This window comes from Odontesthes bonariensis, chromosome 23 (assembly GCF_027942865.1).
Source record: "Odontesthes bonariensis isolate fOdoBon6 chromosome 23, fOdoBon6.hap1, whole genome shotgun sequence".
NCBI classification, from domain to species: Eukaryota; Metazoa; Chordata; class Actinopteri; order Atheriniformes; family Atherinopsidae; genus Odontesthes; species Odontesthes bonariensis.
Genome location: NC_134528.1, coordinates 20,330,560 through 20,346,164, shown reverse-complemented (window position 1 = coordinate 20,346,164; position 15,605 = coordinate 20,330,560). Strand labels below are relative to the sequence as shown.

Sequence of the window (15,605 nt, the reverse complement as noted above, 5' to 3'; positions counted from 1 at the left end):
AACAAATTATAGTACACTAGAAAAAGGATCCCTAATGTGAAAAGATTGAGCATCACCTTTGTTGTGTTTGGTGTCAGCTGGGGATCTATGAAGCCATTGTTGTATTTGTGGAGGGTGGTGCTGATTTGAGGCGTCGCCGCCGGCTGTGGAGACAACTGACCGGAGTTTCCTGGGCTATAGTCCCCAACTTCTGTCATATCCGGGGATCTAACAATGTGATGAAAAATGACATCAGCAAACTGAAACATTTTATTGCCAGAAGCAAATGTACGGTGAAATTATTGGGTTTAACTACTTAAAGTAGTTTTTCCAACAACAACATAATAAAGTAGAGATTTTGGCAAAATTTCATGAACCTTTACCCTGGTATACAATCATTACCCTAAATAAAACAGTTTTTAATGATCTGGAAATGATTACATTTATGCATTGTGTTTCCATTTCAAAGAGCATTCCAACTGACCTTACCCAGCAACTTAAATTCATTGGAGTAACGGAGTTCCCTTAACCAATCATAATGTTTAGAAATGACGTTGGTTATGCGCCGAGGTTCATGCTTACTCTCGCGAGGCTCTAGCTCGCGAATCACGCTTCCCACATCCGCTTTCATTATACCGGTACCATTTGATAAATCAAACTTTTCCCAAAGCCAGTTGGAAGGAGAGCTTCGACATCCTTGCCACTAACAAAATTGACGAGGCATTCCTCTTGCTCTTGTTTTAATTGTGTAATGCTCTCCAGAGTTGAGACAACTTCATGGATAGCTTCTAGCGTTCTTCCGTCGCCATGTTTATTTCCGCTGCGGTTGAACTACAATTATATAGACTACAATAGACTCCGCGCGTGAGTTCTGCGTCACCACTCGCAACTGTTTGCTGATTGGCAAAACACTGAGCGAACCGAGGTAGGGGGATTTGGCCAGACTATGTGCGGAGCCAAAATCTTTGGGCGGAAGTACGTAGGATGGCGTCGCCAGGCTAAAGAATCGATGCAGTAGATCGCGAAAATTAGAATCATGATGCATCGTCATGACGATTATTTTGCACACCCCTAACTATAAAGCAAAAACAACAAAACACATGAGAATCTGGATGGAGGATTTCTCCGTAGAAATAAGAGTAATAAATATCATCTTGTGGGAATTCAAAAGATACAGTCCAGATTAAGCCAATTAAAATCCTATTCATTGTAATCCAATTAAATCAAATTCATTCAAACTAAATAAGTCCAATTCATCCATCCATTATCTATACCGTTGAATCCGTCGATTGGGTCGTGGGCGGGCTGGAGCCTATCCCAGCAGCCAAGTCCAATTCATCTTCTTCTTCTTCTTCTTAGGCCTTTATATTCCTTTCGGTACATAGGTCATTAATGATGACTTTCCACCCTCGTCTGTCTTGTGCCATTTTCTCCAGCTGTTTCCACGACAGTCCCCTCTTCTTTACATCCATCTCTGTGCTCCTTCTCCAGTTGTTCTTGGGTCTCCCTCTGCTTCTTTTGCCTTGTGGGTTCCATGTTAATGCCTGTTTGGTTATAGCTGTGTTGTTTTTTCGCAGGGTATGTCCAATCCAGCTCCACTTCCTCCTCATGAGCTGTGCCTCTATTTTTTCCTGCTTGGTGCGTTCCCACAGGCTGGTGTTGCTGATGCAGTTGGGCCAGAAGATCCTGGGGATGCGTCTTAGGCAGTGGTTGGTGAAGGTCTGCAGCTTATTGGTGATTTGTTTGGTGGTCCTCCAGGTTTCTGATCCATATAGCAGCACTGTTTTGACGTTGGAGTTGAAGATTTTGAGCTTGGTGTTGAGTGAAATGTTTTTGGCTTTCCAGATCTTATTTAATATGTTGAATGCTGTTCTTGCCTTCCCTATTCTTGATTTCACATCTTCTTCTGTTCCACCATCCACTGCAATTACACTTCCTCGGTATGTGAATTTGTCGACCTCTTCTAAAGGGCTGTCCCTGATGTTTATGGGACTTGTGCTTTTGTTGTTTACTCGCATTATTTTGGTTTTCCCTCCATTTATTTTGAGCCCCAGTCCTGCTGCGTTCTTTTCAAGCAGTTGGGTTTTCTCCTGCATCTGTTGGTGATTGTGTGAGAGTAGAGCAATGTCATCGGCGAAATCCAGGTCTTCTAGTTGTTCTGTCAGACTCCATTGGATGCCTGTCTTTTTATTGTGGGTTGTTTGTTTCATGATCCAGTCAATGCATAGGAGGAATAGGAAAGGAGAAAGTAAGCATCCCTGTTTCACTCCAGTGAGCACGGTGAATGTTTTCTGTGTTTGTCCCTGGTGGAGCACTTGGCACTGCATGTCCTGATATGAGCTCTTGATGATGTTTATGTATTTAGTGGGTATTCCATAGTGTGCCATTAAACTCCATAACAGCTTACGGTCTACACTGTCAAATGCCTTTTCAAAGTCGATAAAATTGACGTAGACAGAGGTGTTCCAATTCATACAATGCCAAATAAAAAATAAAAGTTGCCTAGCTAAGAAAACCAACGGATCTCATTGAAAATCGTCTTCAATTCAATCCCCCATCCTGAGCATGCACGAGGCGACAGTGGAGAGGAAAACTTCCTTTTAACAGGAAGAAACCTCCAGCAGAACCAGACTCAGGACGGACGGCCATCTGCCTCGACCGGCTGGCGCGCACTCAGTTGTAGATTGTCTTTACTGTCCAAGTAACATCGTTTACAGCTCTGCCTTTCTTCTCTGCTTGTATACTGTTCAGGGTCCATGTCCGTGCGCTTCCTCTTCTTTAATGTTCTTGGATCCGTGAATCCGTCTGAGTCCATGTTAGAGCTTCAAGGGATGGACAGAAAACACCGTGAACACCATCAATTCCAAAACTGAACATGAGATTAACCATCAGAACATGTCAATAAACACTGAAAAACTCGATTCACAATGAGCCACTAAAGCTGCTTCAGGGTACATGCCTCCAGATTTCTAAAAGACTTCTAAATAAGTTGCAGTGATGCATGCCCTGCTGGCAGGTACAGATCTTAAAGTAAGAATGTACATCTGTCTGTGCTGTGAAGTTCAAACATCTAAGTGATCTAACATTTATGTGAACACATTTCTGAGTAGAGGCAGGACTTTCAGTCAGCACAAAGTCAAAGACACCAATACTAACCTGTTCTTGTGGTGCATTGTCGAGCTTTGTTTAAATCTTTTAAAGTGCTGGAACTCTGAGCTGTGACCTCTCTCCTTTCTCAGATGATCAGCAGTCCTTTTGTGACCCTGACTCTCCCGTTTTGTAGCAGTAGCTGAAGGTAAAGAGGTAACAGCAGAGGAACCACGGTACACTTTGCTGCAAACACAAAGAATACAAGCGACTGATCAAAACTTTATGCTGAAGTAACACGTTTATAGAGTGTCAGAAGAAAAAAATAATGCAAATATCAATACAACAAAGTAGATGTGCATAAATTATAGTCATTTTCATACCCAAAAGAAGATTTGGATGAAACAGCAATGGCAGAAATGTTCTTTCTAAACTGAATATTAAACTTACTTTGGTAGACTGTGGTCAGTGTCTTGTCCATTAGCAGCAGCAGTCACAGAGGAAGAACTGCCGTGATTACTGCTGGAAATCTGAGGAACACAGACATTAAAATATGTCTCAATGAGATCATCAAACTTCCGTCAAAGCAAATTATAGTACACTAGAAAAAGGATCCCTAATGTGAAAAGACTGAGCATCACCTTTGTCGTGTTTGGTGTCAGCTGGGGATCTATGAAGCCATTGTTGTATTTGTGGAGGGTGGTGCTGATTTGAGGCGTCGCCGCCGGCTGTGGAGACAACTGACCGGAGTTTCCTGGGCTATAGTCCCCAACTTCTGTCATATCCGGGGATCTAACAATGTGATGAAAAATGACATCAGCAAACTGAAACATTTTATTGCCAGAAGCAAATGTACGGTGAAATTATTGGGTTTAACTACTTAAAGTAGTTTTTCCAACAACAACATAATAAAGTAGAGATTTTGGCAAAATTTCATGAACCTTTACCCTGGTATACAATCATTACCCTAAATAAAACAGTTTTTAATGATCTGGAAATGATTACATTCATGCATTGTGTTTCCATTTCAAAGAGCATTCCAACTGACCTTACCCAGCAACTTAAATTCATTGGAGTAACGGAGTTCCCTTAACCAATCATAATGTTTAGAAATGACGTTGGTTATGCGCCGAGGTTCATGCTTACTCTCGCGAGGCTCTAGCTCGCGAATCACGCTTCCCACATCCGCTTTCATTATACCGGTACCATTTGATAAATCAAACTTTTCCCAAAGCCAGTTGGAAGGAGAGCTTCGACATCCTTGCCACTAACAAAATTGACGAGGCATTCCTCTTGCTCTTGTTTTAATTGTGTAATGCTCTCCAGAGTTGAGACAACTTCATGGATAGCTTCTAGCGTTCTTCCGTCGCCATGTTTATTTCCGCTGCGGTTGAACTACAATTATATGGACTACAATGGACTCCGCGCGTGAGTTCTGCGTCACCACTCGCAACTGTTTGCTGATTGGCAAAACACTGAGCGAACCGAGGTAGGGGGATTTGGCCAGACTATGTGCGGAGCCAAAATCTTTGGGCGGAAGTACGTAGGATGGCGTCGCCAGGCTAAAGAATCGATGCAGTAGATCGCGAAAATTAGAATCATGATGCATCGTCATGACGATTATTTTGCACACCCCTAACTATAAAGCAAAAACAACAAAACACATGAGAATCTGGATGGAGGATTTCTCCGTAGAAATAAGAGTAATAAATATCATCTTGTGGGAATTCAAAAGATACAGTCCAGATTAAGCCAATTAAAATCCTATTCATTGTAATCCAATTAAATCAAATTCATTCAAACTAAATAAGTCCAATTCATCCATCCATTTTCTATACCGTTGAATCCGTCAATTGGGTCGTGGGCGGGCTGGAGCCTATCCCAGCAGTCAAGTCCAATTCATCTTCTTCTTCTTCTTCTTAGGCCTTTATATTCCTTTCGGAACATAGGTCATTAATGATGACTTTCCACCCTCGTCTGTCTTGTGCCATTTTCTCCAGCTGTTTCCACGACAGTCCCCTCTTCTTTACATCCATCTCTGTGCTCCTTCTCCAGTTGTTCTTGGGTCTCCCTCTGCTTCTTTTGCCTTGTGGGTTCCATGTTAATGCCTGTTTGGTTATAGCTGTGTTGTTTTTTCGCAGGGTATGTCCAATCCAGCTCCACTTCCTCCTCATGAGCTGTGCCTCTATTTTTTCCTGCTTGGTGCGTTCCCACAGGCTGGTGTTGCTGATGCAGTTGGGCCAGAAGATCCTGGGGATGCGTCTTAGGCAGTGGTTGGTGAAGGTCTGCAGCTTATTGGTGATTTGTTTGGTGGTCCTCCAGGTTTCTGATCCATATAGCAGCACTGTTTTGACGTTGGAGTTGAAGATTTTGAGCTTGGTGTTGAGTGAAATGTTTTTGGCTTTCCAGATCTTATTTAATATGTTGAATGCTGTTCTTGCCTTCCCTATTCTTGATTTCACATCTTCTTCTGTTCCACCATCCACTGCAATTACACTTCCTAGGTATGTGAATTTGTCTACCTCTTCTAAAGGGCTGTCCCTGATGTTTATGGGACTTGTGCTTTTGTTGTTTACTCGCATTATTTTGGTTTTCCCTCCATTTATTTTGAGCCCCAGTCCTGCTGCGTTCTTTTCAAGCAGTTGGGTTTTCTCCTGCATCTGTTGGTGATTGTGTGAGAGTAGAGCAATGTCATCGGCGAAATCCAGGTCTTCTAGTTGTTCTGTCAGACTCCATTGGATGCCTGTCTTTTTATTGTGGGTTGTTTGTTTCATGATCCAGTCAATGCATAGGAGGAATAGGAAAGGAGAAAGTAAGCATCCCTGTTTCACTCCAGTGAGCACGGTGAATGTTTTCTGTGTTTGTCCCTGGTGGAGCACTTGGCACTGCATGTCCTGATATGAGCTCTTGATGATGTTTATGTATTTAGTGGGTATTCCATAGTGTGCCATTAAACTCCATAACAGCTTACGGTCTACACTGTCAAATGCCTTTTCAAAGTCGATAAAATTGACGTAGACAGAGGTGTTCCAATTCATACAATGCCAAATAAAAAATAAAAGTTGCCTTCCTAAGAAAACCAACGGATCTCATTGAAAATCGTCTTCAATTCAATCCCCCATCCTGAGCATGCACGAGGCGACAGTGGAGAGGAAAACTTCCTTTTAACAGGAAGAAACCTCCAGCAGAACCAGACTCAGGACGGACGGCCATCTGCCTCGACCGGCTGGCGCACACTCAGTTGTAGATTGTCTTTACTGTCCAAGTAACATCGTTTACAGCTCTGCCTTTCTTCTCTGCTTGTATACTGTTCAGGGTCCATGTCCGTGCGCTTCCTCTTCTTTAATGTTCTTGGATCCGTGAATCCGTCTGAGTCCATGTTAGAGCTTCAAGGGATGGACAGAAAACACCGTGAACACCATCAATTCCAAAACTGAACATGAGATTAACCATCAGAACATGTCAATAAACACTGAAAAACTCGATTCACAATGAGCCACTAAAGCTGCTTCAGGGTACATGCCTCCAGATTTCTAAAAGACTTCTAAATAAGTTGCAGTGATGCATACCCTGCTGGCAGGTACAGATCTTAAAGTAAGAATGTACATCTGTCTGTGCTGTGAAGTTCAAACATCTAAGTGATCTAACATTAATGTGAACACATTTCTGAGTAGAGGCAGGACTTTCAGTCAGCACAAAGTCAAAGACACCAATACTAACCTGTTCTTGTGGTGCATTGTCAAGCTTTGTTTAAATCTTTTAAAGTGCTGGAACTCTGAGCTGTCACTCTCCTTTCTCAGATGATCAGCAGTCCTTTTGTGACCCTGACTCTCCCGTTTTGTAGCAGTAGCTGAAGGTAAAGAGGTAACAGCAGAGGAACCACGGTACACTTTGCTGCAAACACAAAGAATACAAGCGACTGATCAAAACTTTATGCTGAAGTAACACGTTTATAGAGTGTCAAAAGAAAAAAATAATGCAAATGTCAATACAACAAAGTAGATGTGCATACATTATAGTCATTTTCATACCCAAAAGAAGATTTGGATGGAACAGCAATGGCAGAAATGTTCTTTCTAAACTGAATATTAAACTTACTTTGGTAGACTGTGGTCAGTGTCTTGTCCATTAGCAGCAGCAGTCACAGAGGAAGAACTGCCGTGATTACTGCTGGAAATCTGAGGAACACAGACATTAAAATATGTCTCAATGAGATCATCAAACTTCCGTCAAAACAAATTATAGTACACTAGAAAAAGGATCCCTAATGTGAAAAGATTGAGCATCACCTTTGTCGTGTTTGGTGTCAGCTGGGGATCTATGAAGCCATCGTTGTATTTGTGGAGGGTGGTGCTGATTTGAGGCGTCGCCGCCGGCTGTGGAGACAACTGACCGGAGTTTCCTGGGCTATAGTCCCCAACTTCTGTCATATCCGGGGATCTAACAATGTGGTGAAAAATGACATCAGCAAACTGAAACATTTCATTGCCAGAAGCAAATGTATGGGGAAGTTGTTGGGTTTAACTACTGAAAGTACTTTTTCCAACAACAACAACAAAAAGTAGAAACGACTTTCAAACACATTTGTGAGCTAATTGCTTTCTCAAACACTTCTAATACCCCCTTTTCCCCAGCCTCTAAAGTTCCAGCTATATTTTGGTTGTAATGATGTCTGACCTGGAGGTATCTATAAAAGTCTTGACGCTGCAGGCCATGGTCATTCTGCATTGCTTCAAAACTTTTCAGATTCCCTCTCGGTGCAAAGGTGGTATAAGTTGTTAAGCCCTTTTCATTCCACATTTTAAATCTGGCATATACGCACCATTTCAGCTTTCTGAGTGGCTTTTCAACGTTACAAAATTTTATTATCTTCTGCCAAGTCTTCAAGCCTGTGTTTATCCAGGGGTTGTTTTGATTTAGCATGTTCTTCCGTAATTCACCATCCGCAATTATTGCTGCTAGAGGCATCTCACCAGAGATAGCATTTTCAATATCCTTCCACCTGGCTGAATAAAAGGGGCTGAACCAGCACACCAAGGGTCTTAACTGGGCTGCGTAAAAGTAGTCACGCAGGCAGGGAAGGTTTAGACCTCCTTTTCCCTTGTCTAACTGCAAAGTTTTATATCTAGTCCTAGGTTTCTTGCCTTGCCACAGAAACCTTGAAATTAACTTATCCCATTCAATAAACTGATTCGTAGGCACCTCAATTGGAAGTTCTTGAAAAAGGTACAATAATCTTGGAAGTATGTTCATTCCAATGGATTCAACTTTAGAATTTAAACTTAGGAAAGGGATGAGTGTCCATCTTTGCAGGTCTGCTCTAATGTTGGTGTTTAAATGAGTATAATTCAGATCAACCAATTTTCTAATGTCCTTAGGAATATTAACTCCCAAGTATTATATGTAATCTGCGTCCCATCTCAGGTAATACTTCCTTAATAAATGGTCAGGTGGGGTATAGTTAAAGGTGAGCACTTGGGTTTTTTGCACATTTAGTTTATATCCTGAAAATGTCCCGTATCTGTGTAGTGTGTCCATCAATTTGGGGAATGTTGATGTGGGTTGTGATAAATAGACTAAGACATCGTCTGCGAATAGTGCAAGCTTATGTTCGTCATCATCCATTCTTATCCCTTTAATATTGCCATTTTGCCTAATCCACTGACTCAGTGGTTCAATAAACAGGGCGAAAAGGAGAGGGGAGGCAGGGCATCCTTGTCTTGTCCCTCGTTCCAGAGTAATGGGTCTAAATAAGGCACCATTTACTTTAATTCTTGCTGTGGGACAAATCATTGAGGGTTTGGAATATTGCTATGAGAGATTTTTGGAAGCCAAATTTTGCTAGCACCCTATATAGAAAGGATAATCTCACCGAATCTAACGCTTTCTCGGCGTCTAGGCTAATGAGAATTGCTTCTGTATTCTGTTGAGTAATAAGGTTAACAATATGTAGGGTTCTTCTCAAATTGTCGTGTGTCTGTCTCTGTTTGATAAAGCCTGTCTGGTCTGTATGGATAAGTCTAGGCAAAATCTTGTCTATCCTACGTGTCAATATTGATGTGAACAATTTATAATCTATATTAAGAATACTGATGGGGCGATAATTGCTACATTCAAGTTTATCTTTTCCTTCTTTAGGAATCAGGGAAATTATCGCTTCTCTCCAGGAGGGTGGAATTTGTTTTTCTGTAAGATCCAATTGTAAGTCCTAAGTAGTATTGGGGCTAGTTGTTCACGTAGTGTTTTATACCACTCAGCAGTAAATCCATCTGTGCCTGGTGACTTAGTGGCCTTCAGTTTGGAGATAGCAGAGTTCAGTTCTTCAATTGTTATTTCGGATGTTAAAGTTTTATTTTCTTCTTCTGACACTGAGAGTAAATGCAATGAAGCGGGGAATGTCTCAATTTCTAATGTATTATCAATTTGTGGTTGAGAGTAGAGGGTTCTGTAATAGTTTTCAAAATGTTCTTGAATGTTCTTTAATCCATGGTCTATTGTTCCCAACTCTGGATATCGTATCTTGTGTATAGTATTCTCTGCCTGCTGCTTCCTTAGTTTATATGCTAAAAGTTTTGTTGCTTTCCCCCCTACCTCGTAATAGCGCTGTTTTAGAAATGTCAACTTGTTTTGTATTTCTTGTGTACTCATATCTCGTATCTGTTTTCTTATTTGATCCATTTCTTGTTTAGCCTGATCATCTAAAGTGCTACTATGAGTCAGTCTGAGTCTTGGACAGAGGAGACCCTCTCACAGTTTTGTATTTTTTCTATGGCCATTGATTGAGTGTAAGGTGTTGACATGTATTGCTCTCATATCACAAACCTAACCTGCTCAAGAGCAGGAACCTCTGCAAACCTGGAGCTGAAGTTACCTCAATGAGCCACTAAAGCTGCTTCAGGGTACATGCCTCCAGATTTCTAAAAGACTTCTAAATAAGTTGCAGTGATGCATACCCTGCTGGCAGGTACAGATCTTAAAGTAAGAATGTACATCTGTCTGTGCTGTGAAGTTCAAACATCTAAGTGATCTAACATTTATGTGAACACATTTCTGAGTAGAGGCAGGACTTTCAGTCAGCACAAAGTCAAAGACACCAATACTAACCTGTTCTTGTGGTGCATTGTCGAGCTTTGTTTAAATCTTTTAAAGTGCTGGAACTCTGAGCTGTCACTCTCCTTTCTCAGATGATCAGCAGTCCTTTTGTGACCCTGACTCTCCCGTTTTGTAGCAGTAGCTGAAGGTAAAGAGGTAACAGCAGAGGAACCACGGTACACTTTGCTGCAAACACAAAGAATACAAGCGACTGATCAAAACTTTATGCTGAAGTAACACGTTTATAGAGTGTCAGAAGAAAAAAATAATGCAAATATCAATACAACAAAGTAGATGTGCATAAATTATAGTCATTTTCATACCCAAAAGAAGATTTGGATGAAACAGCAATGGCAGAAATGTTCTTTCTAAACTGAATATTAAACTTACTTTGGTAGACTGTGGTCAGTGTCTTGTCCATTAGCAGCAGCAGTCACAGAGGAAGAACTGCCGTGATTAGTGCTGGAGATCTGAGGAACACAGACATTAAAATATGTCTCAATGAGATCATCAAACTTCCGTCAAAGCAAATTATAGTACACTAGAAAAAGGATCCCTAATGTGAAAAGACTGAGCATCACCTTTGTCGTGTTTGGTGTCAGCTGGGGATCTATGTAGCCATTGTTGTATTTGTGGAGGGTGGTGCTGATTTGAGGCGTCGCCGCCGGCTGTGGAGACAACTGACCGGAGTTTCCTGGGCTATAGTCCCCAACTTCTGTCATATCCGGGGATCTAACAATGTGATGACAAATGACATCAGCAAACTGAAACATTTTATTGCCAGAAGCAAATGTACGGTGAAATTATTGGGTTTAACTACTTAAAGTAGTTTTTCCAACAACAACAACAAAAAGTAGAGATTTTGGCAAAATTTCATGAACCTTTACCCTGGTATACAATCATTACCCTAAATAAAACAGTTTTTAATGATCTGGAAATGATTACATTCATGCATTGTGTTTCCATTTCAAAGAGCATTCCAACTGTTTTTTTTTTGAAAGACAGTCGTGTTACTACTCTTTTTCTGTGGAATTGTCAACGTTCTGACTCCCTGCATGATGTTTTTCTTACTTGATGTAGAAAAGAAGATAAGCTTCTTCTTTGAGGACCGTATGGATGTCGCTCACAGACACAGTAGAATCATTCATCTTGTACCACTGTCCGTCGCTGGCCTGTGAGACGCAACAAGAGATTTGTTAGGTTTCACTCTGTAGATTTAGTTTCTGAAATGGATTTAAAGTCTTAAATACAATAAAACCTGCTTAAAGGTAAGTACAAACAACATCATATACATGTGCTGTCATAGATTCCATTTCTGAATAATGTTGTGTTCATGTACCTTCCTGAGTTTCATTTAGTACATTTATTGATTGTACTTTTCAGTTAAGACCTCAGTCTGTTAAGACCACTATATGAAGGAGTTCTCCATTAATCTCTGCTGAAGTGAGTTCTTGGTGAAGTGTTGAGGAAAATGTGTATGTGTGAGTGTATGAGGCAGAGTTCTGATACATTGAAATCGTTATTTGTGGGATAATCAGTACCTTAGTGTAGCAGAAGTAGTGTCCAGAGTGACAGTGGGCTCCAGAGTGAACCAGTACAGCGTACAGCCCGTAGATCTGGGGCTCCCCTTCAGACTGAGACATGTAGCGCTGCAGGTCCAGGAACTCTGGATACTTCACATCCTGGTCAACACAGAAGAGAGGATTGATTTCAAAATACCATTCAAATATATGTGGTTGATAATTCAAACGCATGTGAATTGTTCCTATAATTGTTCCTATACAGTAAATATCAAAATATGGGTGTCACGGTACCTTTGTGATTTTTCTGTTAGAGAAGTTTGTGAATCGTTTAAGTGAGAGGGTGAGCACATTGGGGCTGCGGTGGATTTTAAATCCCTTTTTGGCTGTGACCATTGTATTACACCTGAGGCAAAGATCGCTTAATTAGTTAGAAAAGTGATACATGACAAAGGAAATATGAAAAGGAAAAAAAAAAAGACTTCATCTTTAGAAATTACTTTGAGCATTTGTAGGAATTTTCACCACCCAGCTTTTCTGACTTGACAAAGTGTTTCAGGGCCTTGGAGACACTGGAAGCTTCCTGCACGGAGAGAAAAATCAATTCAGAAGTTTAATGTGTTGTTTTTAGGAGCTCTGACCAAATCTTATGCTTTTACAGCAACAGAAATACAGAACATGTTAGCTCCACGAATGGATGAGGTGTAATTACCGTAACGTCCAGAGCAAGATCCAGAAAAGGCTCAAATGTATCGGAGACTGCTTTACAGTTTGAACATTTCACTAGAAAAGATGAGAAAATGTTAAGTTCTTAGTGCAGGAAAGCTGGAAATATTAAAATGGGACTTCACACACACAAAAAAAGGATTTACTGAATACTTACCTCGGGACCTGAGGCACCCGCCAAATACTTGATCAATGAAAGTGGTCCTCTGGGTTTGCCTGTCCATTCTGTCACCAGCATAGAAGAGGATGAAAATCAACTCATTGGGGCAAAGACAAAAGTTATTGTGTCACAGGCAGTAATTCTTAATGTTTGTGGATGAAAACTCTCCTTCAGTCCAATACTTTCGACCTGAGAGGATTGTGTCCCTACTGATACCCTTCACCCTTTCCCACACCAGCTAGTACAGATTTTATCCAGGTGTGGAAGATGTTTGCTTTGAACAACCCTGTTAAACCACCTCTGACAAATTAAAATCACACTCACGTGATTTCAGGTAAACAGGACCTTTGCATAGCTTCCACTGTGTACCGCAGGAACTCATGAGCATCTTCTTGGCTTCCATAGCTGAAGTGCTCCGCAATAACTGTGTGGGAAAACCAATATATATATATATATACATATATATATATATATGCTTCTTTTCACAACGAAATACAAACTCCATAAAGAAAACTTCCCTCTGAAAATAACAAGGTAAACAGTCACACAGCACCTCCTGTCTCTCATTTCAAGTAGACCCTCTGTACAGGGCACAGCTTCAGATTTGTAGACATGAAGATATCTACTTACTTGTGAGATTGGTAAGAATATCCATGGGGAAAATTACATTTCCAGAGTTAGCAAAAACTTGATTGATGTGGTTTTCCATGGAGCACATTATACAAATACTTGGTTCATGGCCTGCAGCAGGAACAAATGAACATAAGATTAATAAATAAAACTAGATTCAGGCAAGAAAGCGGCTCAGATATAATGCTAAATTATAGCTGAATGATTTGATAATTACTTCATGATTGTATCATTAAATGAGACCCTCCTTGTTGCTATAAAAAATGCACCACAAAACACAAACTTACACGTTTTGGAGTGCATCCGTGCCAGCATGTAGTTGGCCAGTGGAGGAGTGTAGGTGAGACACTGCAGGGCTGAGTTGAGGAAGCAGGTGTTCCCCATGTTTTGCAGGCCAGCACCAATGGGGTGAACCTGGGGCCACTTTAGGGTGAGACGGTTATCTTCTGTCCGACTGCTGGAAATACTACTGTCCATCCCCACGTCTCCATAGGTGAAGGAAGATCGATTAAATCCGACCGACTCGTGGTCAGACTTTTCTGAAGCTCTGTCAGTTACGGCCATTGTTCAACTGCGTTATGGACAGAGACACAGCAATGCACAACTTTATGAAAAGAAAGACAATTACAAGGTCTAATTTGCCCAATATCACTTTGAAATAAGCTATACAAATATACAATAGAATTTCAGACAAAAAAATCTGACCCATCACTCATTTCGATAACATAAAATTATGTTGGATTACAGCAACTAACTTCATCAATTCAGTTGCATGCATTATAGTATATAGATTTGCCAGTTTCACACCATCTATATTTAAATTTCCATAAGGTCACAAATACAATGTTGCATCAAATGATTAACTTTTAAAAGAAAAGTGATCAACACTTCACAGTTAAAAGCTTGGATTTAAATACTAAATGATCTTCTCATTTGCTGACAGATGCTTGTTGGTATCTTATGATTTACTTAAAAGTATCAAACATAAGAAAAAAAAAGTTACCACTTGTTCTCAACTACCATATTATGAAATGTGATTATTTTCCATAACGTTCATCACTAAAAGTACTTAATGATGGAAACAAAAATCCCCAGGTTAATTTAGCAAGCAGGGCAGGTTTTCTCGTCAGAAACAGCAGCTGTTTCTTCCCACCCGCTCCAACAGAATCACTTACACTGGCTGACAGACGGGAGTTTCTCTTTAACACGCAGTACCGCGAAATTTTCAAGAAATCAGGAAGTAAAGTGAAGTTTGTACGAAAGGAGTAGCACAAATGAACTGCTTGCATCTAATGTGGAACTCAAGAGAAGAATGAGTGATGACACGGTCGGCTTGAGAAGCCAACGTCACAATGACACAGAGCTACAGAACGCGTTCTGGAAGCCATGGTTTTATTCTCCAAATTCTAATTCGGAAACCTGTTCTTGAAAGTGTTTTATCAAATGAAGTCGGAGAGAAATATAATTTATTCACATGTGTGTCAAACGATCATTAAATTGTGTATATTTTTCCAAATACGTTTAAGTGACTAAAAACTCACAGGCTCAAAAACGTCAGTTTCTTGTGCTTTTATGAACTATAAGCATAGTATAATAATAATAAAAAAATAATATAATAAAAAAAAATTGTGAAGATTTTGAAAAGTTTTTTTCCTGTTTTTCTGATAATCACATGCTCTTCAAACAGGTCGTCATAAGTATGTCCTGTGGCCAATGAAGATTAAATTAAGCTCAAATTAAACTCATCACATCTTAAAGAACTTTTAATTTGTAGTTTTGCCAAAATACTTATATTGCTAAATAATAAAATAATAATAATAAAATCTATTGATTTACTGCATATTTTGTAGACAGGGTACCTTCAGTATCTCTTAGCATATCACAGTAATACAAATTTGGGTGTAGCTACATGGCATTTTTTCACAACAGTTTACCCCAAAGTGAAGTCTCAGTCTCAATTTTGTCACTTTGAGCTCTCCAAAACAGACACGTTCAGCTGTGAAATATGGTCAAAATGAAACATTAAGGGCTGCACAGTGGTGTGGTGGTTGGTCATCTCACAGCAAGAAGATCCCTGTTTCAGATCTCCGCCGAGGCCTTTCTGTGAGGAGTTTGTATGTTTTCCCCGTGCTTGCATGGGGTCTTTTCTCTGGTTTCCTCCCACCAATCTGAAAGTTGGCTTCATGGAGGATTTTTATTTGACCCTTTTATTTATTTTTTATAATTGTCCTGTTGCATGACATGATTTCAGCTAAGCTGCAGCTTTCAGACAGAATTACTCTCGAATATTCTGATATACAGAGGAGTTCATGGTCAACTCAGTACCTCCAAGATGTCCAAGTCTTGTAGGTTGTTTAGATGCAAATATACTTTGTAAACCTAAGTTGTGCTGAAGAGATGAAGAGTCTTTA

General features: G+C 40.3%; 1 protein-coding gene and 1 pseudogene across 1 annotated transcript; both read right to left on the bottom strand.

Moving 5' to 3' along the window:
- Positions 1 to 2,600: 2,600 nt before the first annotated feature.
- Positions 2,601 to 4,012, bottom strand: LOC142374375 (uncharacterized). Its single transcript, XM_075458026.1, has 4 exons — positions 3,708 to 4,012; positions 3,517 to 3,596; positions 3,136 to 3,312; positions 2,601 to 2,801 (listed from the first exon to the last, which is right to left on the bottom strand). The coding sequence occupies exons 1-4, from the start codon at positions 3,897 to 3,899 to the stop codon at positions 2,612 to 2,614; spliced, it is 639 nt and encodes a 212-aa protein (XP_075314141.1). The 5' UTR covers positions 3,900 to 4,012; the 3' UTR covers positions 2,601 to 2,611.
- LOC142374536 (ubiquitin carboxyl-terminal hydrolase 42-like) lies at positions 4,009 to 13,758 on the bottom strand (annotated as a pseudogene).
- Positions 13,759 to 15,605: the final 1,847 nt, after the last annotated feature.

What these genes read in the sequence shown, in the direction of transcription:
- LOC142374375 (XM_075458026.1), bottom strand. Translation starts at nt 3,899, where the DNA reads ATGTTTCAGTTTGCTGATGTCATTTTTCATCACATTGTTAGATCCCCG. An exon ending in TGACACCAAACACGACAAAG is followed by an intron (nt 3,597 to 3,707) that starts GTGATGCTCAGT and finishes TGTGTTCCTCAG; the next exon opens with ATTTCCAGCAGTAATCACGG. An exon ending in ACTGACCACAGTCTACCAAA is followed by an intron (nt 3,313 to 3,516) that starts GTAAGTTTAATA and finishes TTGTGTTTGCAG; the next exon opens with CAAAGTGTACCGTGGTTCCT.